Source organism: Hypanus sabinus, chromosome 2, assembly GCF_030144855.1.
Source record: "Hypanus sabinus isolate sHypSab1 chromosome 2, sHypSab1.hap1, whole genome shotgun sequence".
Lineage (NCBI taxonomy): Eukaryota > Metazoa > Chordata > Chondrichthyes > Myliobatiformes > Dasyatidae > Hypanus > Hypanus sabinus.
In genome coordinates this window covers 195,924,370-195,950,470 of record NC_082707.1, presented here as the reverse complement: position 1 = coordinate 195,950,470, position 26,101 = coordinate 195,924,370, and the positions used below count along the sequence as shown (strand labels likewise).

Sequence of the window (26,101 nt, the reverse complement as noted above, 5' to 3'; positions counted from 1 at the left end):
ACATAATAAAAACTGTAAATTATGGTAGGAACTATATAAATTAAATAGGTAGTGTAAAAAGAGGAAAAAGACGTAGTGGGGTAACGTTCATGGGTTCAATGTCCATTCAGAAATTGGATGGCAGAGGAGAAGAAGCTGTTCATGAATCATTGAGTGTGTGCCTTGACGATCCTGTACCTGTTCCTCCTGATGGTAGCAGTGAGAAGAGGGCATATCCTGGGTGATGGGGGTCCTTAATGAAGGATGCTGCCTTTTTGAGGCATCGTTTTTTGCAGATGTCCTCTGTGCTGGGGAGAGTAGATGATCAGACTCCATGATGGAGCTAACTGAGTTTACAACTTTCTGCAGCTTGTATCAGTCCTGTGTGGTGCCACCACTCACCATACCAGACGATGATGCGTTCGGTTAGAATGCTCTCCACGATAGACCTGTAGAAATTTGCGAGTGTCTTTGGTGACGCACCAAATCTCCTCAAACTCCTAATGAAATATAGCTGCTTTTGTGCCTTCTTTGTAGCTGTGTCGATATGTTGGGTCTAGATTGGATCCTCAGATATTGATACACAGGAACTTGAAATTGCTCAGTCTCTCCACTTCTGATCGATTGATGGATGAGGGCAGGGGTGTGGTCCCCTTGTCTTTCTCTCAGTCTTAACCCCTAGTGTACCAGAACCCATCTCCAGCAATTCATTGGCCCACATGCTGAACCCCAGACCTTGCTGCACTCATGACTATCATTCACCCAGTTGTATTTGGGTCCATCAGCTCAAATGCTGGATTTAAGAGTGAATTAAGTGTCATGCCATTAGGATTTCTGAGAGCTGGATTCTGAATTATTGTTTTGCTGTACAAAAGAAGAGTAACTGAACTATTGCTACTTTTCCAAAAGCAATCTGTCATTTTGATTTTTTAAAAATCCATTTCGCCTCCACCCTGCACCACACCTTGCTAGTTGTAACCACAACACTATCTATCACCAAGGTAGCTGACTGCCAGCTCCTTTGTTATAAAACACCAGAATATATAGTGACGTTTGCAATGTCAGGGAAGATTCTGATGGGTGGAAGAGTTTAATTTGCTTAGCACCTAATGGTCTTTGTGGTCAGTAATTAAACCCTTTTCGCAAATGCCAATAGTGGCATATGTGGCTAATAATAAAAAAAACAGGAGAGATTCTGCGGATGCCAGAAATTCAGAGCTGATGAAGGGTCTCTGCCTGAAATGTCAACTGTTTATTTCTCTCCATAGACGGGGCCTGACTTGCTGAGTTCCTCCAGCACTTTGCGTGTGTTGTAAAAAAAAATTAATTATAATAATTTTAACTGGCTCATACATCATACTTCCAAAGTTGGTTCGTGAATAGTGTCAGCTTTACAAATCATCTGCTTTTCGCTCAAGAATTGAATATCAGTTGTATAATAGTGACTTGATTATGGGGTGTGACAATTTGTGTTCTGATCTTTAGTAAGAGCATAACGCATAGGAGATGAATTAGGCCATTTCTTCCAGTGAGTCTGGTCTGCCATTCCATAATAGTTGGTTCATCATCCCTCTCAACCCCATTCTCCTGCCTTTCCCCCATAACATTGACACCCTGATTAATCAAGAACCCATCAGCCTCCATGTTAAGTATACCCAATGACTTGGCCTGTCCAGCCATCTAAGGCAATGAATTCCATATATTCACCACCTTCTAGCTAAATAATTTTTTCCTCATTTCTGTTCTAAATGGACATCTTTCAATTATAGGCTGTGATCTCTGGTCCTAGATGGCCATACTATAGAAAACATCCTCCCAACACCCACTATATCCCGACCTTTCAATATTTGATAGGTTGCAATGAGATCTCCCCTCCCCCACATTCTTCTAAGCTCCAGTGAGTACAGGTCCAGAACCAACAAACACTACACTACTCATATGCTGACCCTTTAATTCCTGTGTATCTCCTCTAGACCCTCTCCAATGCCAACACATTTCTTTGATAAGGGGCCCAAAACTTCTCACAATATTCCAAGTGTGGTGTGACCACTGCCTTATAAAGCTTCAGCATTACATCCTTGCTTTTGTATTCTAAACCTCACAAAATGAATACTAACATTCCTCACCACGATGACTCAACCTGCAAATTAACCTTTAGGGATGACTCCCAAGTCCCTCTGAACCTCTGATTTTTGAATGTTCTCCCCATTTAGAAAATAATTTGTACTTTTATTCCTTCTACCAAAGTGCATGAGCATACGCTTCCCTGCGTTATATTCTATCTGTAACTTCTTTGGAAGTTCTTCTGCAGACACCCTGCTTCCTGAACAGTGGCTTCCCCTCCACCTGTCTTCGTATCATCTGCCAACTTGGCCTCACCACCATCAATTCCTTTATCCTAATCATTGAAATATAATGTGAAAAGAGGCGGTCCCAACACTGACCCCAGCAGCGCACCACTGGTCACTTGCAGCCAACCGGAAAAGGCCCTCTTTATTCCCGCTCTTTGCCGCTGTCAGTCAGCCAATCTTCTATACATACTTGTATTTTTCCTGTAATATCATGGGCTCTTGTTAAGCAGGCTCGTGTGTGGCACCTTGTCAAAGGCTGTCTGAAAATCCAAATAAACAACATCCACTGATACTTGTTTGTCTCTCTTGCTTGTAATTTCCTCAAAGAATTCCAACAGATTTGTCAGGTAAGATATCCCCTTTAGAAAACCGTGCTGACTTTGGCCTATTTTATCATTTGCCTCTAAGCACCCTGAAAACTCATCCTTATAATCGGCTCAGATCACTGAAGTTGGGCTAACTGGCCTATAATTTTCTTTTTTCTGCCTTCCTCCCTTAAAGAGGAAGATAGCAATTTCCTTCAGCAGACCATGTATCTTTGTAGACAACAAGAGGGACAGTTACGTACAATCTTTATGATGGCTACAATATGATTACCTTGTCTTACAAACACATATGTTCCTCCTTTTCCAGCATGGGAACTGAGAAGCCCAAAACTGAGCAGTACACAAAGTTTAAGCAGTTCCATGTCGGATCTCTCGTCTGGCCAGCGAGCACAGGTAAGTTTATATATTAATTCAGAAACCAGTCTTGATCACCTTGTTAAAATCTACTGTCAACAATAGAGATGTAGCTCCTAAAACTTGCCAAGTGGGTAGTGTTGTGTAAAACACTATGAGACATTATGTAAAGGACTAGAATATAAAAGCAAGGATGTAAAGCTTGAGGCCCTCTAAGGCATTGGTCAGACTGCACTTGGAGTATTGTGAACTGTTTTGGGCCTCTTAGCTCAGAAAAGGTTTGCTGGTATTAGAGAAAGTACACAGGAAGTTCATGAGAATGATTCTGGGAATGAAAGGGTTAAAGTAAAAGGAAGCTTTAGGCCTGTACTTGCTAGAGTTTAAAAGAATGAGGGGGCATCTCAATGAAGCCTATCAAATGTTGAAAGTGGATGTGGAAAGGATGTTTCCAACAGTGGGTGAGTGTAAGACCAAAGTACATGGCCTCAGAACAGAAGGATCTCCCCGAGAGATGATGAGGAGGTATTTCTTTAGCCCGAGCATAGTGGATCTGCGGAACTCGTTGCAACAGATGGCTGTGGAGGCCAAGTCATTTGGTATATTTAAAGTGGAGGTTGATAGGTTCTTGATTAGCAAGGGCATCATAGGTTGGGGGGAGAAGACAAGAGAATGGGGTTGAGGAATAATAAATCAGCCATGATGGAATAGTGGAGGAGATTTAATGGGCTGAATGGCCTAATTCTGTGTCTATGTCTTTTGGTCTTATGAGCTGCACTTTGCAAATCTGCACAAACAAGTAATGATGAATCTTCTAGCCTTGGACAGGTCACAAGGTACTTTTAAATTTGATAGGAATTTTGATCAGTAATCAGCTTGCCTATTGGCATTAGTAAATGACTTGGAGGTGGTACGGGGTGTATCAGTCACATAAGCTCTATCAAACAGCAAGCAACTCAAACTTACTCAGAAGACAGGCTATTAATTGAGAAAGAAGCGAGAACTCTGGCAATATCTCTTTGTCAAATCAGGGTCTGTTCTAAAGAAAGGTAGAAAGTTTGGGAGATAATGGATCATAAACACAAGGGATTCAGCTGATGCAGGAAATCCAGATTAACTCTCACAAAAGTCAGGCAGCATCAATGGAGAGAAATAAACAATCGGCACATTGGTCTGAGACCCTTCAGGATTGGAAAGGAAGGGGGCAGAAGCCAGTATAAGAAGGTGAGGGGAGGGGAAAGAGTACAGGTCAGGTGATGGATGAGACCAGCTGAGAGAGTTGGTGAGTGGGAGAGGGATGAAGTGAGAAGCTGGGAGGTGATAAGAGGAAGAGGCAAAAGGCTGGAGAAGGATTTTGCTAGGAGGGGACAGTAGACCATGAAAGGGAGAGAAGAAGGGTTTCCAGAAGAACATGATTAAGAGGTGAGGAGAATAGAAGGAGTAAAAGGGGAGCCAGAATAGGGAATGGAAAGAAAAAAAGTGGGGTGGGGGTAGAAATGGCTGAAAATGAGAGAAATCTGTTGATTCCATCAGTTGGGGGCTACCCATTCTGAATATGAGGTGTTGCTCCTCCAACCTGAGGGAGGTCTCATCATCAGACAGTTTGGATTTAATTTATTTCTGTAAAGGTGATCTCACTGTCAGCTGGCTGGTGGCGTGTGTCCCAGGTTCGATTCCGACCGGCTCCTTGCTCACTTTCCATCTGTGCTGGGCTGAGCATCGAGCTGGCAACTCGGCCTCATTTAAAAAAACAGACAAAATACTAAAGAAATAGTAAGGATCTGCCCAATGCACCACAAGGCACAGAAAGGAACAACAGCAACAACCATCATGTGGTCAACGAGGCTGATTGGGAATATACCATTCTCTTTCAGTGTGGGTTTGTTGTTCCATGCTTTTTTCAGGCTGTGAACTGTGGGGATTTGATGCTTTGCACACCATGGTGTTGGGTCAATCATAAATTGAGCTCTTTGGCCCACTGACTCCCTGCTGACCATTCACACTGATTCTACATCAATCCCATTTTTATTCGGTGCACATTCTCAGCTCCTCTTATATTCTACAACTCACCTCTACACTAGGGACAGTTTACAATAATCCAAGATTCATGATTGTTCAATGTCATTTCCAGCACACAAATGTAAAGGGGAAACAAAATAATTGTTACTCTGGATGCAATGCAGCATAAACAAACACTAAGATAAAAAATGCAATAAATGTACAGTGCTGTTTGTAAGTCTTCAGCACATATTGATAGCTAGGGTGCTTCAGATCTTTGCACAGTACTGTAGTAATTTTATGTGTTGCACTGTACTGCCACTGCAAAAAGAAAACACAAATTTCACGACATATGTGAGTGATGATAAACCTGATTCTGATACAGGTCTCAGAACTCAGAACTCTCAGAACTCTCAGAACTGAGAGTGGGAAGTGGGCAGGGAGAGGGGAATCATGGTTGGGGAGAGGGGAGTCAAAGTTGGGAAAAGGGGAAGGCAGAGGGGAGAGAGTGGGAAGCATCAAAGAGACATTCTGTAATGATCAATACACCAATTATTTGGAATCAAATGACCTTGCCTGGAATCTCATGAGGGTGCCTGGTCTACACCCAAACCATCCACTCCCCCATCCCTGACACTCCTCCTCTGCTACCTACCCCACATCCCTCCCACAGCACTCCGCCCTTGTCATTCCCAGCATTCTTTGCTTGCACCAGATTTACAAACTCTCTCTGCTTCATGCTGACAAATACAGTACTGTGCAAAAGTTTTAGGCACCCTAGTTCATATCTCCTTTTGCACAGTACTGTAAATACGTAATGGAGCTTGTGTATATGGATTGATTATATGTTGCTAAAGAGACTACAGGTATAGGAGAGTTCGTATGTAAAGTGACTGACTGGAAATGATGAAGTAGTGTGGGCGGGGGGGGGGGGGGGGGGGGTGTTGATCAGCCTTACTTCGCGAGAGAAAAAAAAGCCGTTTTTGTAGCCAGTTACGTAAGTTAACCACCTGCATATCTTTAGGATGAGGGAGAAAAGTGGTGCGCCCGGAGGAAATCCGCATGGTTACTCAGACTGTGTTCAAGCTGCATAGAGGCAGCAACAGGACTGAGACTGTGTCCCTCCTTGGGCCCTTCTTGCTGATCCACGGGGTGGCCCTTCACTTTTACAGTCAGTAAGCTTCTGAGTTGCTGTAAACTCAGGTTTCCAAATACAGGGCACAGACCTATTGTACATGTCCAAGTGCCTCAGAGATAAGATCTCCATAAGTGAAACCACTGTACCCCATTACCATCAAATGTTTTATACTTCGATTCTGAGTTGAATTTTCTTTTAAGTCCACTGGGAAAATCTGTGAGAATTGGTGGCTGCTGTTTGTGAGATAGAACAGTACAGCATTGGAACAGACCTTTTGGCCCACAGTGTTGTATCAAACACACCCAGACACCAATCCCTCCTACCTACACCATGTCTGTATCCCTTTATCTTCCCCACATCCACATGCCTATCTAAACATTTCTTAAAAGCCTCCAGTGTATTTGCCTCTACCCCCCTACCAGGCAGCACATTCCAGGCATCTGAGTAAAAAAAAAACTTGCCTACCTCCTCTTGCCTTCAATGCATGCCCCATTTCAAACCTGGGAATCAGATACTGTCTGTCCATTCTATCTGTGTGTCTCATAATCTTGGAAACCTCTTATCAGATCTACCCTCAGCCTCCAACGCTCCAGAGAAAACAACCCACAGAATGTTTGGTATATCAAAGTAGCACTGACTTAAAGACCATGTGCTTTGACAAAATGTCTCCTTCCCCCTCCCTTCCCCCCCCCCCCCCCCACCTTCCTGTGAACCATTGACGTTCAGGTGCCGGGGCTGCTTTCACTCCAAGAACATTCCACGTTGTGGATGTTCCTGTGGTCTGGTGTTGCCTGTCTCGGGCTGCTTCTCCAGCAGGGGTGTTCATGTTTCTGATAGTTCCAGGGTGTGGGTGTTCCCACGATGACATCACAGAAGGAAAGTATTTTCATTGTAACTTTGAGACTTACTCGTCTCCTTCGGTGCCATTGGCAGTTTCTGTCACGCATGTATTACGAGAGTGGATTGACGTGAGCCAGGGAGTGGCAGCAAATTTCTTTGAGTATCAAACGTGGAATATTACTGCACAATACAGGCTCTTCAGCCCACAATGTTGTGCTGATCTTTTAACCTACACGAAGATCAATTTAACCATTCCCTTCTACATAGCCTTCCACGTTTCTGTCATCCACGTGCCTACCTAAGGGTTTCTCAAAAACCCCTAATTTATCTGCCTCCACCATCACCCCTGGCAGGGTGTTCCACACAACCAACGCTCTCTATGGAACTGTTCCTGAACCTGGTGGTGAGAGTCCTGAGGCTCTTGTACCACCTTCCTGCGAAGAGAACATGGCTATCAGATCTCCATATCTTATGGCTGCTCCTTCAAGACAGCAATAATTCTATTTCTGGTGTTTCTTATATTTTTATTTTAAAATGTCATGATTTGCCAAGGTTTCAGTGGGCACAGATTTATTTACCTTGGATGAGGGAGGAGACCACTCTGTTGTTCCCTTGATTATTCAGCATACTGTGAATTCTTTCCCTCAAAAGAGGGTTTGGAATTTCTATTGAGATTAATTATTCCTGGATGGCCACTTTCAGTTTGAGGATGTTTATTTATTTTGGAAAACTTCATGAAATTTTGCTGGTGAAATGCACAAACTGACTTAGTTTGGCTCGGTGACTAAATGCTAGACTCAGTTGTGTGTGGACTCTGTCTACACCTCTCGATGCCTCGCATCCGCTCCAAAATTTCCTCTTCGCCTCCACCCTCCCATCAGGCAGAAGGTCCAAAAGCTTGAAAGCAAACGTGTAACATCAGACTCAAGTACAGCTACTATGCTGCTGTTATAACAGACTTGACTAGTTTCCTAATACTGGGGGCACTATGGTAGAGCAACACTATAACAGCTTGGGGTGTTAGAGTTCGTTTCCAGCACTGTCTTTAAGGAGCTTGTACGTTCTCCCCTTTACTGCATGGATTTCCTCTGGGTGCCCTGTTTTTTTCCCACAGTCCAAAGATGTAGCAGTTAGGTTAATTGGTCATTGTAAATTGTCCTGTGACTAGGCTAAGGTTAAATAGGTGGGCTGCTGGGCTGTGCAGCTTACTGGGCCTGAAGTTAGAGATGCTGTATCTCTAACTTTGAAAAAAGCTCAAATTAACTCTCAGTCTATCTCAGCATAGCCTTGTACCTTGTTGTCTCCCCGCAGTGCACTTTCTCTGTAACTGTCACACTTCATTCTGCATTCTCTCTCTGTTTTCCATTGCACTACCTGAAGATACTGACCTGCTTCAATGATCTGTGTGGATGTAATGCATACAAAGTTTTATTCACCATACCTTGGTACGTGTGAAAATAATAAACCAATTTACCAATTTCCTTCTCGCCAATCCAATCCTTGATTCATTTTGCTAACTGGATTTACCCTAATAATAATAATAATAATAGTAATAATAGCTTATTTATAAAGCACTTTTTATATAGATGATGTATTTCAGAGTGCTTTACTTTGTGATGAAGTGCAAACATAAACATAAAAGACTAAAAGATGTTAGTTAAAAGAAAGGTTAAATAAATAGGTTTTGTGCTGGCATTAAAGTGTTAACTGCATTTTAGGAGTGTAGTTCAAAATGATGTTATCAGGGCTATGGTGATATCAGGGTTAACTAACTAAGACTGGTGATCCAGAGGTTAACATCTTGGAACCTTGCATTCCAATCCCAAGAATGTGACATTAGTATCTACCTTGTCATATAATCACCATAGAAACAATTCATTGTATTTGCACCAACCATCAAATATTCACTTACAGTGGAATAACACTAATCATGTATTTTTTAAAATTTTTCTCACATTACGACCAGGACCCCTGCATCACCCCCCTTTCCATAATTCTGTCACTCACTTGTGTAATGTACAGTTGCCAATTAATGGAATAAAGCCATGTGATCACAAAGAGAGCATGCAAACTCCATGTAGACTGCGCTGGAGATCAATACTGAACCTGGGTCACTAGTGCTTTGAGACAAGAGCTCAGTTCAGCCCCTGGAGAATATTACCCAGTTGGACACTGAAAATGTAAGCTGCTGCTGTTTAGTGGTGTGACAGGTGGCAGGGAAGTTTCATGGTCTCGGTGGGAATGAGGACTAGGCCTCAAGTCATAGGCTTGTCTGCTGCTGCAGTCCAGGAGAGGAGACACTGGAGGTGGTGTAGCATGGTGTCCATGCTTGGTTGTGGGCTGGTCCCACCCATTGGTGCTGCCCTCCAATGTTTGGTGGAATGACAGGCTGCATTGTGTTCGTCTGCGCATGTCTGGGAACCATGCCATCAATTTGCAGGATATGTTGTTCAGGACGGCTATGTATATGTTTTTTTTGCTCTATAATTTGAATGTGCTGTGTATGTTTTGCACCTTAGCACCAGAGAACTGCTGTTTTGTCTGACTGTATTCATATATGGTTGAATGATAATTAAACTTGAATTTGATTTGATTAAGATCACCCTCATTTCAAAGTTCAGTTTATTGTCATTCAAGTGTACGCATGTGTACCTCCAAACAAAATGTTTCTCCAGACCAAGGTGCACAATGTAGTACATGTAACTCTCACACACACAACACATAAAGTAATATCACAAATTTACAAATAATAAGGTGCATTTATGATATGTTTAAAAAGTTAGCTGTCACTACATACATGATGACACCTGGTTGGTGCCAAGTTCATTAATCTTACAGCCTGGGGTATGATTCTGCTTCCTATTCTAACAGTCCTTATTCAAATGCAATGGTACCTCCTGCTTGATGGTAGGGGTTCAACAAGGTTGCTGGATGGATGGGAGGAACATTAACAATGCTAAGGCCCCTACATCACAGGGTTCTGGATTAATATAAAATTATGCGTATGTTACTCTATACTACCCTAAGATTCATTTTCTTATGCGCATTCACAGTAGATGCAAAGGAATACAATAGAATCAATGAAAGTTTTTCACCTTGATTTTGAATGCAAATGTGTCATTTTGCTGAACTCCAGCTCAACATGTTCAAATTTTCTCATAACACAGTTGCTTCAGCTGGGGTATCAACTTTTATTGAACTGCTATTATATTCCCTCTAAAGTCGGAGAGATAAGCCATACTCTGTGTCTGATCTTGCCATTGTCGTAAGACTGCCCTTTTTATTCCATTGAACCCAAATGTCCCCACATACAGACCTGTGGGAGGGGTGCAGTGGATTGCCGCACTGGCAAAGGTGTTAGCCAATACAGAGTGGGGTCTCAGGGTGGCAGAACAGGCAGCCATTTTGCTTGAATGCTGAGTAAGTATGTGTGTGAAGAGGAGCACCAAGGCATCTTCAGCCTGGCTTTGTGAGGAGCATCTTGTACTTAAGAGCTTTCTGAGGAGATGTCAGAACAAATTGTGGCTGATGAATGGTTGTAGTTGGGAGCTGAATGTCCAAGGTTACACGTTGTATCAGAGGGATAGGAAGGTAGCCAGAAGGGATGACGTGGCTCTGCTGGTAAAGAATGGCATCTAATCATTAAAAAGATGTGACATAGGATCAGAACATGTTGAATCCTTGTGGGTTGAGATAAGAAATTGCAAGGGTAAAAGGACCCTGATGGCAGTTATATACAGGTCTCCCAACAGTGGCTGGGATGTGGACTACAGATTACAATGGGAAATAGAAAAGACATATCAAAAGGGCAATGGTATGATAATCAGTCCAAAAATCTGAAATGCAAAGGGTCTTGAGAGTCCTTGTACAGAACTCTCTAAAGGTTATTTTGCAGGTTGAGCCGGTTGTGAGGAAGGCAAATGCAATGTTAGCATTCATTTCATGAGGGATGGACTTCAAGAGCAGGGATGTGATGCTGAGGCTTTATAAGGCAGTGGTGAGACCTCACCTTGAGTATTGTGACAAGTTTTGGGTTCCTTATCTAAGAAGAGATGTGGTGGCATTAAAGAGGGCTCAGAGGAGGTTCACAAGGATGATTCCATGAATGAGTTATCATATGAGGAACATTTGATAGCTCTTTCTATGTGGGGGAGAAAACTCCCCCTAACATCCCCCCCATATTTTTCTTCAAATTACCTTAAAACCTGACTCATCATATTAGCCTCCAAGAGGAACACAACCTTGTCGTGGTTTGTCGTGGTCGTGCCTCACTGACCTGGAGAGCTATGTTGGCTGGGGTCAGGGCTTTATGCTTTGGCTCTTGGTAAGTTTATCCATGCCCAAGAGGTCAAAGTGTAGAGGCCAGACCAAGGGTGGCCCTCTGGTCCGGTTTCGAGGGTTTAACTCAGAGCTAACAACACTGACTAGTCAAAAAAAAATTGATATGGAAACAGCATTGAAGGATACTTCTGTACCTGTGTGTGATGGTACACGGCCAGATTCTACTGTATTCCAGAGCCAATTAAAACAATAGGCCACAGGAAAAGAATTGGGCCATTCAGTTATTGAGTCTGCTCCACTATTCCATCATGGTGATTTATTATCTCTCTCAATCCCATCATCCTACAAGACCATAAGACATAGGAGCAGAATTAGACTATTCGGCCTGTCAAGTACTTAAATAATTAGGTAGTTATTAAAGTGTCTATAGATCTTGGCCAGTATTTGTCCTTTCAATTCATGTTAACAAAATACCCTTCCATTCCATCTATGCCAACCAAGGTACCTTACAGAGTTGTTCGCATTTGACCCATCTACTATGGAGACTATGAATGCTTCCATTGGCTTTCTGCTTTAGCCTCTTCCTATTTCTAGCTTAATACTAAAGGTGTTTATTTCTTTCTGCATACAGAGATACAGTTCGACATCCAGTCTAAACAGCAATGCGTCGTCTTTGATGGACTCCTTAGGAAGCTCTCGCAGTCTAGGTAAGCAATGATTTTCGAAACTCTCCTACCCTTGATGTTCTATCTACTTTAGACCATAAGATATAGATGGGCCATATGGTCCATTGAGTCTGCTTTACCATTTCATCATGGCTGATCCATTTTTCCTCTCAGCCTCAAATTCTGCCTCCCACCCACCCCCGCATATCCCTTTAAGCTCTGATCAATCAAGAATTTATCAACCTCTGCCTTATACACAAAGATTTGGTCTCTGCAGCTGTGGCAAGAACTCCACAGATATAACATTTACTGCCTAAAGAAATTCCTTTTCATTTCCGTTCTAAAAGGACACCCCTCTATTTTGAGATTGTGTCCTCTGGTATTAAGTGCTCCCACCGTAGGAAATATTCTTTCCTCATCCACTCTATCAAGGCCTTTCACCGTTTGATAGGTTTCAATTGGGCCACCCCTCATTCTTTCTAAATTCCAGTGAATATAGACCCAGTGCTATCAAATGGCCTTCATATGACAAGCCTTTTAATCTTGCAATCATTTTTGTGAAGATCCTTTGAACCTTCTCCAGTTTCAGCACATCCTTTCTAAGATAAGGGGCCTGAAACTGCTCACAATACCCAAGTGAGGCCTCACCTGTGCCTTATAAAGTCTCAACATTACATCCTTCCTTTTATATTCTAGTGCTCTTGAAATGAATGCTAACATCATATTTGCCTTCCTCACCACCAACTCAACCTGCAAATTACCTTTTAAGGAATCCTGCACAAAGACTCCCATTTTCTCATTTGTATTTTCTCTCTATGTAGACAATAGCCAACACTTTCATCTCTTCTACTGAAGCACATGACCATACACTTCCTGACACTGTATTCCATCTGCCACTTCTTTGTCCACTCTCCTAATCTGTTTAAGTCCTTCTGTAGCTTCTGTGTTTCCATAAAACTAAATGCCCCTCTGTCTATCTTTGTATCATCTGCAAACTTTGCAACAAAGTCTTCAGTTCCATCTTCCAAATCATCGATATATAACATAAAAAGAATTGGTCCCAACACAGACTCTTGTGGAACACCACTAGTCACTGGTAGCCAACCTGAAAAGGCTCCTGATGAAGGGTTTCGGCCTGAAACATCGTCGCTACCTCCTCCCATAGATGCTGTCTGGCCTGCTGAGTTCTGCCAGCATTTTGTGTTTTTATAGGCTCCTTTTATTCCCACTCTTTGCCTCCTGCCCATCATCCACTGCTTTATCCATGCTAGAATCATTCTTGTAATACCATGGGCTCATAGCATGTTAAGCAGCCTCATGTGGCACCTTGTCAAAGACCTTCTGAAAATCCAAGTACACAACCTCCCTTGTCTATCCTGCTTGTTATTTTCTCCAAGACTTCCAACAGATCTGTCAGGTGAGATATTCCCTTGAGGAAACCATGCTGACTGTGGCCTATTTTATCATGTGTTTCCAAGTACCCCGAAACCACATCCTTAACCATCAACACCAACATCTTCCCAACCACTGAGGTGAGACTAAATGGCCTATAATTTCTATTCTTGTGCCTCTCTCCCTTCTAGAAGAGTGGAGGGACATTTGCAGTTTTGCAGTCTTTCAGAAAGATCATTACTAATGCCTCCAGAATCTCTTCAGCCACCTCTTTCAACACTCTGGGGTGAACACCATCTATTCCAGGTGACTCATCTACCTTCAGACCTTTCAGTTTCCCAAGAACCTTCTCTGAAGTAATGGTAATTCCACACATTTTGAACTGACACTTGGAGCTTCCACCATACTCCTAGTGTCTTCGACAGTGGAGAATAATGCAAAATTCTTATTCAATCCATCCACCCTTTCCTTATCCCTCATTACTACCTCTCCAATCTTCTTTTCCAGTAATCTGATATCCACTCTTGGCTCCCTTTTACACTTCATGTATCTGAAGAAACTTTCGGTATCCTCTTTAATATTATTGGCTCACTTACTTCCATATTCCGTCTGTATCTTCTTAATGACTTTTTTAGTTTAAAAAAACTAGCCTTCAGTCAGTATTAAAAGCTTCCAAATCGCCTAAATTTCCACTAATTTTTTGCTCTATTATATGGCCTCTCTTTGGCTTTTATCTTGGCTTTGACTTTCCTTATTAGCTATGGTTGTGCCATCTACCTTGAGAATATTTCTTCCTCTTTGGATGTATATATTCTGTGCCTTCCAAACTGCTTCCAAAAATTGCTGCTCTGCTGTCATCCCTTCCAGTGTTCTTTTTCAATCAAGACTGGCCAACTCCTCTCTCATGCCTCTGTAATTTCCCTTACTCCACTGTAATACAGATACACCTGACTTCAGCTTCTCATTCTCAAATTTCAGAGTGAATTCAATCATATCATGATCACTTCCCCCAAGTGTTCTTTTACCTGAAAATCCTTAATCACTTCTGATTCATTGCACAACACCCTATCCAGAAGAGCTGATCCTCCGGTGGGCTCAACCACGAGCTGCTCTAAAAAGCCATCTCATAGATATTCCAGAAACTTCCCCCTCCTGGAATGCCACACCAATCTGATTTTCCCTACCTACCTGCATATCACAATAGCCCCCATGGCTATTGTAATGTTGCCCTTTTGGAGTGCATTTTCAATATCCCATTGTAACTTGTAGACCACATCTTTACTACTGAGGGTCTGTATATAACTCCCATTAGGGTCTTTTTACCCTTTTAGTTCTTTAGCTTTATCCACAATGATTTAACACCTTCCAACTCTATGTCACCTCTTCCTAATGATGTAATTTCATTTTTTTTTTACCAACAGTGCCATGCCTTCCTGCCTGTCCTTCTGATACAATGTGTATCATTGGACATTAAGTTCATAGCTAGGGAGCACTTTCAAATAAACCTAGATGGTTTTTTTCTCGTGTAATTTCATACTGGTGAGAGTTTAGGCAGCTGCTTCTCGCGTGTTCCCTTTGAGAGCATTTGTAGTGCTAAATGGCTGGCTCCTGACACCTCATGCTCTTCTATTTGGATCTCACTGGGATTGGTGTGGTGTCCTTGTGACTTAGAATGCACTTTGAGCCAATGACGCAGGTTGACTAGCTTCCAGCTAATTTAATTGATGGGTGGGTGCCTGCAATGTTTAAAAAAAGAAAATAAATAAATTCATGACGCTTGTAACTATTTTAATTTTAAAGGGAGTGGCAGATTATTAGTGCTGCTCCTGCACATGGTAAGACTTGAGTCACTAAAGTGGATTGCAACCAGCAGGAAAAATGTGTACGAAGAGTTAAGGTCAAGCTACCTCCTCCCCTAATCCTGTTTTAAACAAACATGGCTAAAATTGAGATGGTATGTCCTCCACTAACCCCACCCCCAATTGCCACCTGCCCCTTTCTTGGAGGATAAAATGTGGTTAAAATGCTTTAAGATATTCAACTGTAAACACTAAAAGTACTTAACATTGTTATCCTAAAGCAGGGGTTTCCAGCCTTTTTTATACCGTGGATCCCTACCATTAACTGAGGGGTCTGTGGACCCCAGGTTGGGAACCCCTGTTTTAAAGACTGGGTTTCCATGTTATTTCAACAATAGTTCCATTGAATAAAGCTGTTGAAATAAACTGTGCCAAGTTTTATATTTTAGCTATGCCCTATTCTTATTTACAATACTTGGCCTTCTGGTTTGAAGAGCAAGTATGAAACTTCTCCCTTTATAAAGGTCAAGATTCCAGTTCGATTTCTGTTTTCTCCCAAAAAGTTGGCATGAACACAATGGCTGATCAGTCTCCTCGTGTGCCATACATCGCATGTAAAGTGATATGTAACTGCTCAGTTTTCAAGTAAGCCCCAGTGTTCAGTTGGATGTGTATCTCTGTCCTTTTTTCTTACCCATCTTGGCTTTGCAGAACCACAATGCACTGGATGCTTGCCTGGATGCTCCAGGCTTTGTGTCTGTGTACTCGCTTTTGTTCTCAATGCCATTTGCTTGCTTATATTGTTTGCACAATCTGTTTTTTTTACCTCTGCTCATTGGGTGTTTGACAGTCTTTTTAAATATGGGTTCTTCGTTTTGTGGTTGCCTGTAAGGAGACGAATCTCAGGGTTATATGGTTTATCCATTCTTTGATAATAAATATACTTTCAACTTTGAACTTTAGAAGCTGTTTGTTCTGACCAATTGATGGTGATGACAGGGTCATGTACAGTAACTAACTCTGAATCTTGATTACCTTTCAGGTATTTATTCAAGTAAAGAAAATACTGTTTGCAAGAAACTTCATTCATATTATAACTCATGAAATGATTGTGAAACCCTATTTGACTTACTAATATCCTTGCCCTTTCTGACTTATGTCTGGTCAAAGACCCAGCAATATGGCTAAATTTTAACCACCTCCTGAACATGGAGCCACTTGGAAGTGGGCACTAAATGCTTGCCTCACCAAGGTAGCGTAGTGGTTAGCGTTACGTTATTACAGCGCGGGGAGTTCAGAACTTAGTTCCAGCGCTGTCTGTAAGAAGTTTGCACATTCCCCATCACCGTGTGAGTTTCCTCTGCTATCCAAAGACATACCGGTTACTAGGTTAATTGGTCATTGTAAGTTGTTCTGTGAATAGACTAGGGATAAATAGGTGGATTGATGGGCAGCAAAGCATGTTGGGCTGGAAGGGCCTGTTCTGCGCTGTATCTCTAAATAAAAATCTAAAAGTAAATAGATTGTAAATCCCATGAATTACTTAGTAAAATGAATACAAACTGGGAGAAAGAAGTGTGCTCTGGATTCCTGGTCACAAACACCCCCTGAGTAATGGTACATCTTGGTTTCCAGATGTAAACCAATTTGAAATTAATTATTTTTCTGCAGATGGATTCTCTGATGAATTTGGAAAGCTGAATTTGAGACTTAGTTACAGACCAGACGTGGAACAGATCTGGATCACTGTGGTACAGGTCAGTTCTAATCATGCCCTGTGAATGCTATAATCTTGCTTGTTGCTTTGTTCCCATCTTGTATACCTCCTCTAGATGACAATGTCCAGTTGACCAAAGACTCCGTTCCCTAATTCATTATAAAGGGAAACCAGCCTCGAGTTCCTTCACCTTGGGTCCACACAAATTTCTACTCCATCTATCTGCTTCATCATATTTGGAATTGATACATTGTAGTCATGTTACATAGCCTCCATTTTTCTTTCATCTATGTGCCTATCTAAGAGTCCCTAACATATCTGCCTCCACCGCCACACCTGGCAAAGTGTTCCCACACCCACCACTCTCTGAGTAGAAATAATCTATCTCTGACATTCACCATCCCATGCTTTCCTCCAGTCACTGTGAAATTCTGCCCTCTCATGTTGCCCATTTCTGCCATGGGGAAAAAGGTGCAGACAACCCACTTTATCACTGCCTTTTATAGATCTCTATCAAATCACCTTTCACCCTCCTGATGGCTAACGAATAGTTGGAATGGTTAATTTCTGATGGGAACCAAACAACAGCAGTAGCAAACAAGCTGGAATGAGTTTGAACAAAGTTTTAAGAGGCATTTAGATAGGTATGTGAATGGGCAGAGGACCACGTGCAGTCAGATGGGATTAGATTGGGTTGGCATCGTGGTCATACAGATATTGGGAGCCGAAGGGTCTGTTCCTGTGCGGCTCTATTTTCTAGGCAATTTTGTTCTAGCTGTGAAGTTCTTTTTCTTTAACCCCGAAGAGCATAAGTCCATAAGATATAGGAGCAGAATTAGGCCATTTGGCCCATCGAGTCTGCTTTACCATTTCATCATGGCTGATCCAATTTTCCCCTCAGCCTCAATCTGCTGCCTTTTCCTCGTGTCCACACATGCCCTGACCAGTCAAGAACCTATCAATCACTGCCTTAAATATAAAGAGTTGGCCTCCACAGCTACTTGTGGCAGAGTTCCACAGATTCATCACCCTCTCTCCATTCTAAAAGGAAGTCCTTCTATTCTGAATTCCACAGATTCACCACTTTAGTATAGAAATTTGTCCTCTCCGTTCCAAATGGGTGCCCTCTATTCTAAGCCTTTGTCCTCTAGTCTTAGATTATCCTACCATAGGAAACATCCTCTCCACATCCACTCTATCAAGGCCTTTCACCATTTGATAGGTTTCAATGAGTTCACCCTTCATTCTTCTGAACTCCAGTGAATACAGGCCCAGAGCCATCAAATGCTTTTCATATGATAAGCAATTCAGACCTGCGATCATTTTTGTGAACCTCCTTTAAACCCTTTCCAGTTCAGCACATCTTTTCAAAGATAAGGGGCCTAAGATTTCTCACAATACTCCAAGCGAGTAAAGGATCGGTCCCAACCCAGACCCCTGTGGGACAACACTAGTCACCAGCAGCCAGCTACCCTTTATTCCCACTCTTGGCCTCCTGCCTATCAACCAACAACTTTATCCAGGCTAGAAACTTTACTGTAATATCATGGGCTCTCTGCTTGTTCAGTAGCCTCATATGTGGCACCATATCAAAGGCCTTCAGAAAATCCAAGTACACAAGATTAACCAGTTCTCCTCAGTCTATCTTGTTCTTTACTACTTCAGATTTGTTGGGCAAACTTTTCCCTCGAAGGAACCATGTTAACTGCGGCCTATTTTATCATGTGCTTCCAAGTAGCCTGAAACCTCATCCTTAATACCTTCCCACTCACTGAGGTCAGACTAACTGGCTGATAGTTTCCTTTCTTCTGCCTCAGGAAAATAATGCGTACCCTTGGACATTAAGCTCCCAGCTATAACCTTTCAGCCATGATTCAGAGGTGACTACAACATCATACCTGCCAATCTGCAACTGTGCTGCAAGTTCATCTACCTTATACTGCTGTCCTGTATTCACCCTTATCGATTTTGTCGCACCATGCTCAACCTTTTGATTCTTAACCTTGTCTGAGGTCTTACTAACAGCTGCCTCCACAACCTCTCCACTAACTGTTCTGGTACTCTGTTTTCCATCCCCCTACAACTCCACCATGCAGTATTAAGGTATTAGCCGCTCTGCAATTCAGGTGCAAGCAGTCCCTCTTGTACAGGTCCTACCTTCCCTGGAAGTTAGCCCAATGTGATTTTCCACTGTTAGGTCATCCTCCCCAAAAGTATCCAAAGTGGTATACCTATTGTTGAGGGGATAGCCACAGGGCTACTCTGCACTGGCTCCTTAAATCTTTTCACCTTCCTGACTGTCATCCAGTTCCTGTGTCCTGCACTTTGGGTGTAACTACCCCTCTATATGTCCTACCTATCACTCCTTCAGCCTCCCGAATAATCCGGAGCTCATCCAGTTCCAACTCCTTAATGCAGTTTGTTAGAAGCTTTAGCTGGATGCACTTCTGGCAGTTATAGTGGTCAAGGACATGGAAGTCTCCCTGTCTTCCCTGCAACAGGAGCATTGTACTATCCTGCCTGTAGTATTCCTCTTGCAGGTTACATTAAAGGGAATATATACTGTGCATATTTTTTGTCAGTATACTCAGCAAATTGTTTCTTCGCTCTTTAATAGATTAAGGATTTGTACCTGTACAACAAACCCACAGAAAAAGTTAATGTGTATCTTAAAGGGACAATAACAATACCGAAGCCAGTGCAATTCAAGTCATCTGTGAAAGACGGTGGAACAGTAAGTACTTTTTAATTAATTCCTAACTAATTATGAGTGCTGCAATAGGACTGTGGAACTATTAACTGTATATTACATATGCCACCATGGATTATCAACTGATAGTATATTGACCCTGATTGAATCAATTGAAGAGAGGTTGTGGTGGATGGAGAATAGGGTCAGGGGGGCTCTAACCCATGGTTTAGGGTGACAGGGGAACAGGATCAAAGTCAAGTTTATAGTCGTATGCCCAAGTAATATATGCATAGGTGCAATCAAAAACTTGCAGCGTCATCACAGGCACATAGAATCCTATAAGCTACAGGAAAACATATATAAGCATCATGTAGCAGGAATAAAATAAACAAATTATACACAAATTTTACAAGAAAGAACATAATTAGAGCAAAACAATATCTAGTATAGCACAATATGATCAAAGTGGTCATAATTTTACTATACTAGTGTTACTGCAGTGATTGGAGTGGTCCAGGTAGGAGGGAAGTCAACGTTCTTGAACACAGTGGTGTGGGACTTCAGGCTTGTGTCGTTCCTGCCTGATCATAGCTGAGGGAAGATGGTATATTTTGGATGATCGAGATCTCTAAGTTCAAAGTAAATTTATTTTCAAAGTACACTTACGTCACCATATAACCCTGAGATTTGTTTTTTCTTGTGGGTGTACTCAATAACTCCAAAACACAATTCCAATCTACTGATCCAATTTACAGATGACACAACATTGATCGGTCTTATTTCTAGCAGTGACGAGACAGCCTACAGAGGAGTGGTTAACACCCTGACACAGTGGTGCCAAGATAACACCCTCTCCCTCAATGTCCAAAAGAGCTGAATAGTAAAATATTAACTTCAGCAGGCAATTTCAGCCAATCTTCAGATCGGAATATGGACTGAATATTAAGTTTAAAATGCAGCTTCCTAGCCATGAACCATAGTTAATTGGAAGACCAGACAGTGCTGATTTAACATTCATTTGTGTGTCTGTAAGGTGTGTGCGAAGAAGGAAGTCTGAAAGTTATTTGTAATTCAAAGAAAGCATGGTAGATACTCTGTAAATATAGAATTGTCTTTTGATCTCTAGAATATAAAACGTCATGTAATGTGGGTTGCGCAGGCTTCTTCCTCCAAAGCGGTCTCAATATGATGCCTGCTGTTTCTCATTTTGCTGAATAAAAGACTATTCCATAGCTATTCCAGCTACATCTCTCTGGTGACTTTGTTCATGTTACTTTTGGTGCTTCATCCATATTATTCAGTGGAGAGTTGTGTCGCAACGTACCATCATTATGCATTTGGGTTGTGAGTATTCTCATTCCGGTTTGCTCAGTAGTGATGCCCAGAATCAGAATCAGGCTTAATATCACTGGCATATTTCATGAAATTAGTTGTTTGAGGCAGCAGTACAGTGCAATACTTAATAAACAAGTTGTAAATTACAGAAAAATAGTCAGGTGGTGTACATGGGTTCGTTCTCAGTGCTGTGTTTCTCAGTGCCAATCTTGCCCCACTATGTAGGGCAGGGCCAACACTGAGAAGAGTTCACATCCGAACAGAATACAAGTGAAGAGAAAAATAAAATTAGTATTTCACGAGTCAAAAAGTGATTTAAATACATTTCATGTCTATTAATTTAAAAGCACAGATAATATTTAAATGTGATTTTTCAGAGTGCACGGATTTTTAAGATCATTGAATGATCCTCATGAAAGGCCTCTTGAATGATTGGTTTGAAGAGGCTGGTTGAGAAGTGAATGGGGAGTGGATTGCTTACCTGGCACGGAGAATAAGTCTGTTAATTGTCCTGTTTCTGTGCTCAACAGTCAAACTAAGATTACTGATGCATGCACAAGTGCATGTGAACCAGGTACAATGAAAATCTTATTTCAGATAGAGTAAAAAAAAAATCAACCTGAACCAAGGCATGATTCAATTTGTACAGACAATTGTCTCCAACAAGTGTAGCTTCTTTCCAAATGTATGATCAAAAGTTTTCCACGTTACAGGCCTGTGACTTGTTAACTTAATGTCTAGTTTCTGACATCTTTTGTAGATGCATTTGCAGTTTTATTGAAAAAAAAGGAAATTGCATATTAAAAGCAGTACATTCAAGAACTTGCTTTTCGTATGTATCAGAATCAGATTTATTATCACTGTCATGTATAACGTGGAATTTGTTGTTTTGCGGCAGCAAAAAGAGACAATTTTATTTCATAAAAGAAAGTGTATGTGACACTTCATGTCAAGATCATGCACATTGGGAGTCCTGCCATTCACATATGTAGATAGAAACAAGGGCCGGAGGAGTGAAATTTATGATTTAAAACAAAAACTCGTGGATTTCCACAGAAGGTGTGCCCAGTATAGCATTTTGGTACTCCATTGCAACTGGCAACTGAATGTCAAAGCAATTAAAGTTCCCTGTCTTCATCCCTGAAACCTGACCTGGTCATTCGATCGGAAACATTAAAGTGGGTGCCATGGTAGAACTGACAGTTCCTTGGGAAGACTGGATTAAGGAGGTGTCCGAGCAGAAGAAAGCCCAACACTAGGAGCTGGCAGAGCAGTGCCGGAGATGGCTGGAGGGCATGATGCGAGCCTGTGGAGGTGGGGTGTAGAGGTTTTGCTGGCTGCTCACTGTGCAGAACCTACTCTCTCCTTGGCACTATGGGGACTGCAAAGAAAAGAGCCGCAGTACTGTCACAGAGGCTGCTGAGCCCATTCCTGCATTTATTATGAAAGACTGGTATGAGAAGTTGGGGGAAAAGACTGGGCAAAAGCAAATAGAGGAAGAAGATTATTACAGCAGGAAAATGAAGAGATGGGGACATAGCAATTGGATTGTGAGGGGAATATTCTGGCTTCTGCTTCCTTCCTTTCCAGTCCTGATACCTGGACTTGGCCCAAAATGTCAACAGTTTATCCCCCTCCAAAGATCAAAAGACCTGCATTGAATAGAGATTAACTCACTGTTTTCCCTTTGCTTTTCCAGACTTTGGTGTTCATGGAAACGTTTGTGTTTAGCATCAAACTGCCCCTTCTTCAAACACATGGCCTGGTAATCAAAGTCGTTACCCAGCAACCTCGGAAGAGGGTCATTGGTGAATGTGCGATGTCACTCAGAGAACTGTGCAGTGTGGAGTCAGACCTTTGGCTGAGTATTAATCCACTGTCAAAGATCCCGGTGAGTTTACATCAGCTTTCAATTTGACAATCTGTTGCTTGAACAAGACTGGGTTCCACCATGATGTGTGGTCCACACTGGCATTAAAAAGAGTAAATGCTGGAAACAATGACTGTGGAAGGAGAAACATTTAACATTTTGGGTCTAGGACTCTGCTCCAGAACTGAGAAAGAAAAGCAAGTTGAGTCCAACTGGTTTTTAGGGGTGATTGGTGAAAAGCAGAACTTTTTTCCAGTCCGCCTGATCTTCTGATGCCTGCTGTATTAAACCCCCATCTCACTCTCACTCTGACTTCTCGGTCTTGGGCCTTCTGCACTATCACAATGAGGCCCCGTGCAAGCTGAGAAAACAATAGTTTATCTTGTATCTGGGCATTTTGCAGCCATCAATCCTCTGTAGTACATTATCCTACTTTGGATAACTCTGTTGTTTCAAAATATTTTTTACTTGCTACTCCTTTATTTCCCCCCCCCCCTTTATTTGTATAGTTTAACCTGCTGGTTATGTTCCTGTAATCCACATTATACATTATTGAGACTTCACAACATTAGCACCACAGTGACACTGGCCATCTGCCCCGAAGCATGCTCTGCCATTCATTAAGATCATGGCTGATCCGATTTTGCTCTCAGCATCACTTTGTCCCTCTCTCTTCCCTTGTAGTTCAAATATCGGTTAATCTCCACCACAGGCAAATTCAGTGACTGCCTTCACAGGGAGAGAATTCCAAAGATTTGTTGACTCTGAGGCAATAAGTTCCTCCTCATGGAACATAGAATATAGAACATTACAGCACAGAAATGGGCCCTTTAGCCCACAATGAATGCCAAACCAATTGGTAATCAAATGGCAAACTAAACTACTCCCTTCTGCTTACACAATATCCATCCATATTCATGTGCCTATCTAAACATCTTTTAAAAGTTTCTAATTTATTGTCCCTACCATCACTCCAAGCAGCTCATTCTAGGCACCCACACTCCTGTGTTTTTAAAATACTCCTCACATCTCCTTTGTAATTACCCCCTCTCACCTTAAATGCATGCTATCTGGTATTAGACATTTCAACCCTGGGATAGATACTGCCATCTGGTGTTAAATGGGCAACTCCTTATTTTGAAATTATTGACCCTAGATCCAGATACCCCTTTTTAGATTGTCCTTTTAGATGATCCACTTTGGGGATAAATTATGTAATGTCCCCTCTAACTCTTGAGAGCTCCAGGCCTGTTCTTACACTTGAGCATCTTAACTTCCTTGCTCAAGTCATGAGAATGCTGGTCAAAATTAAGCCAGAGACAATATAAGTCAAGAAGAGAATGAAAAAATAGGGAGCGAACAAAAATGATGAGAACCTTCCATTTGTACGGTACTTCGGACAAGCTCCGATCCCCTCAGTGCTTTACAGACAATGAACTAGTTTTGAGGTATAGTCACTGTTATAGCACAGGGTAGGTGGCAATGAATCAGTGCAAAGCAAGATCCCATATACTGCAATCTGATAACTCTGGTAAGTGCATGGGGCTGGACTCCCCTGCTGGTCAGTTGAGTGCATTATGTAATTTCAAAGTTCAAAGTAAATTTATTATCAAGGTACATATATGTCATCATATACAGCAAGAGATTCATTTTCTTGTGGGCAACTCAATAAATCCATAATAGAATAATAACCATAAAAGAATCAATGAAAGACGGCACCAGCTGGGCATTCAAACCAGTAGGCACGAGACTGCAAAACGTGCAAATAATAAAAGAAAGAAATAGTGATAACAATAAATAAATAAGCAATAAATATCGAGAACATCAGATGAAGAGTCCTTGAAAGAGAGTCCATAACATGTGGGAATGTTTCAGTGACGGTGCAAATGAAATTGAGTGAAGTTATCCCCTTTGGTTTAAAAGCCCAATGTCTGAGGGATAATAACTGTTCCTGAACCTTGTGGCGCGAGTCCTGAAGCTCCTCTACCTTCTTCCTGATGACAACAGTGAGAAGAGCGCAAGTCCTGCGTGGTGGGGGACCCTGATGATGGATGCTGCTTTCCTGCGACAACACCCTATGTAGATCTGTTCAATGGTGGTGAGGGCTTTACCTGTGATGGATCTACAGAAGGGAAGGCAGGGCTTCAATCCCATCTCCTGGTTCTAGTAATACAGCATTGAAACAAGGCTCTTTGGCTCAAATGGGCTATGCTGACCAAGCTATCTGCTGGTCACATTTGCCTGTGTTTGGTCTGTATGCCTCTAAACCAGCCTTTTTTATGCCATGGACTCCTACCATTAACCAAGGGATTCATGGACCCCAGTATGGGAACTCATGCCCTAAACCTTTCCCGTCCATGTAACCATGCAAATATTTTTGTTAATGTTATAATTGGACCTGTGTATCACTTTTTCTGGCAGCTCATTATGTAACAAAAACACAAGAGATTCTGCAGATACAGGAAATCCAAAGCAAAAGACACAACATGCTGGAGGAACTCAGCAAGTCAGGCTGCAGCAGCAACAGTCGATATTTTGGGCTGAAACACTTCATCACAACTTGGTGAAGGGTCTTGGCTCAAAATATCAACTGTTTAGTCATTTCCCATAGATGCTACCTGAGCCGCTGAGTTCCTCCAGCATTTTGTGTGTTGCTCATTGCTTATATCCACCTACCTGTGTGTGGAGATCCTACCCCTTTCAATCGTTCTTCTCTCAGCTTCAACCTATACCATCTAGTTTAAGACTTCTTTATTCTGGGTGAAAGACTGTGACCGTCCACACTATTTATGCTCTATATGATTTTTTTCAAGTCTCCTTCAGAACATTAGAAAGTTTTTGACAAGAACGGGCCATTCAGTTCAGAAAAGCTTGCCAAATTCCTGTTCTACATCTGGATTTTGTTTAGATCTAACTGTATTGAAACTGTTGCCAGAATGTTATCAACCCCCCCCCCCCCCCAATTTTGTGTCATTGGCAAACTTTACTATCTTATTTGTTATATGTTTATCCAAATCATTAACGTAAATTAAAAACAGCAGAGGCCCCAAAACTGATCCCCGTGGACCCCCACTTTTAACATCATCTAGATGGGGAAAATGATCCTCTCACCATAACTTGTCATTTTCTGTTTTTGAGCCAATTCTGCACCATTTGCACATCTTATCCCGAATCCCTACTTGCTATAATTTGACAATTAACCTCTTGTGGGATACAAAAGTTTTCGGAAAGGATGAAGTAAATGTTATCAACTGCTCTATTGTTATCATAAATTTTACTTGCCTCTTCATGGAACTTCGGCATAGTAAAACACAATTTCCTCTTTCTGAACCCATGCTGACTTTCTGCTAATATGCCTGTTCTTAGC

General features: G+C 41.9%; 1 protein-coding gene across 5 annotated transcripts in view; it reads left to right on the top strand.

The window, feature by feature from the left end:
* The window catches only part of LOC132389679 (tandem C2 domains nuclear protein), a 104,651-nt gene that overhangs the window by 52,775 nt on the left and 25,775 nt on the right, over positions 1–26,101 (top strand). For all 5 annotated transcript variants that reach the window (XM_059962260.1, XM_059962233.1, XM_059962257.1 and 2 more), the window contains 5 exons: positions 2,964–3,049; positions 11,896–11,971; positions 16,792–16,877; positions 19,455–19,571; positions 22,564–22,755. In XM_059962260.1, coding sequence (XP_059818243.1) covers positions 2,964–3,049; positions 11,896–11,971; positions 16,792–16,877; positions 19,455–19,571; positions 22,564–22,755 — 557 coding nt within the window. The remainder of the gene's footprint in view (positions 1–2,963; positions 3,050–11,895; positions 11,972–16,791; positions 16,878–19,454; positions 19,572–22,563; positions 22,756–26,101) is intronic.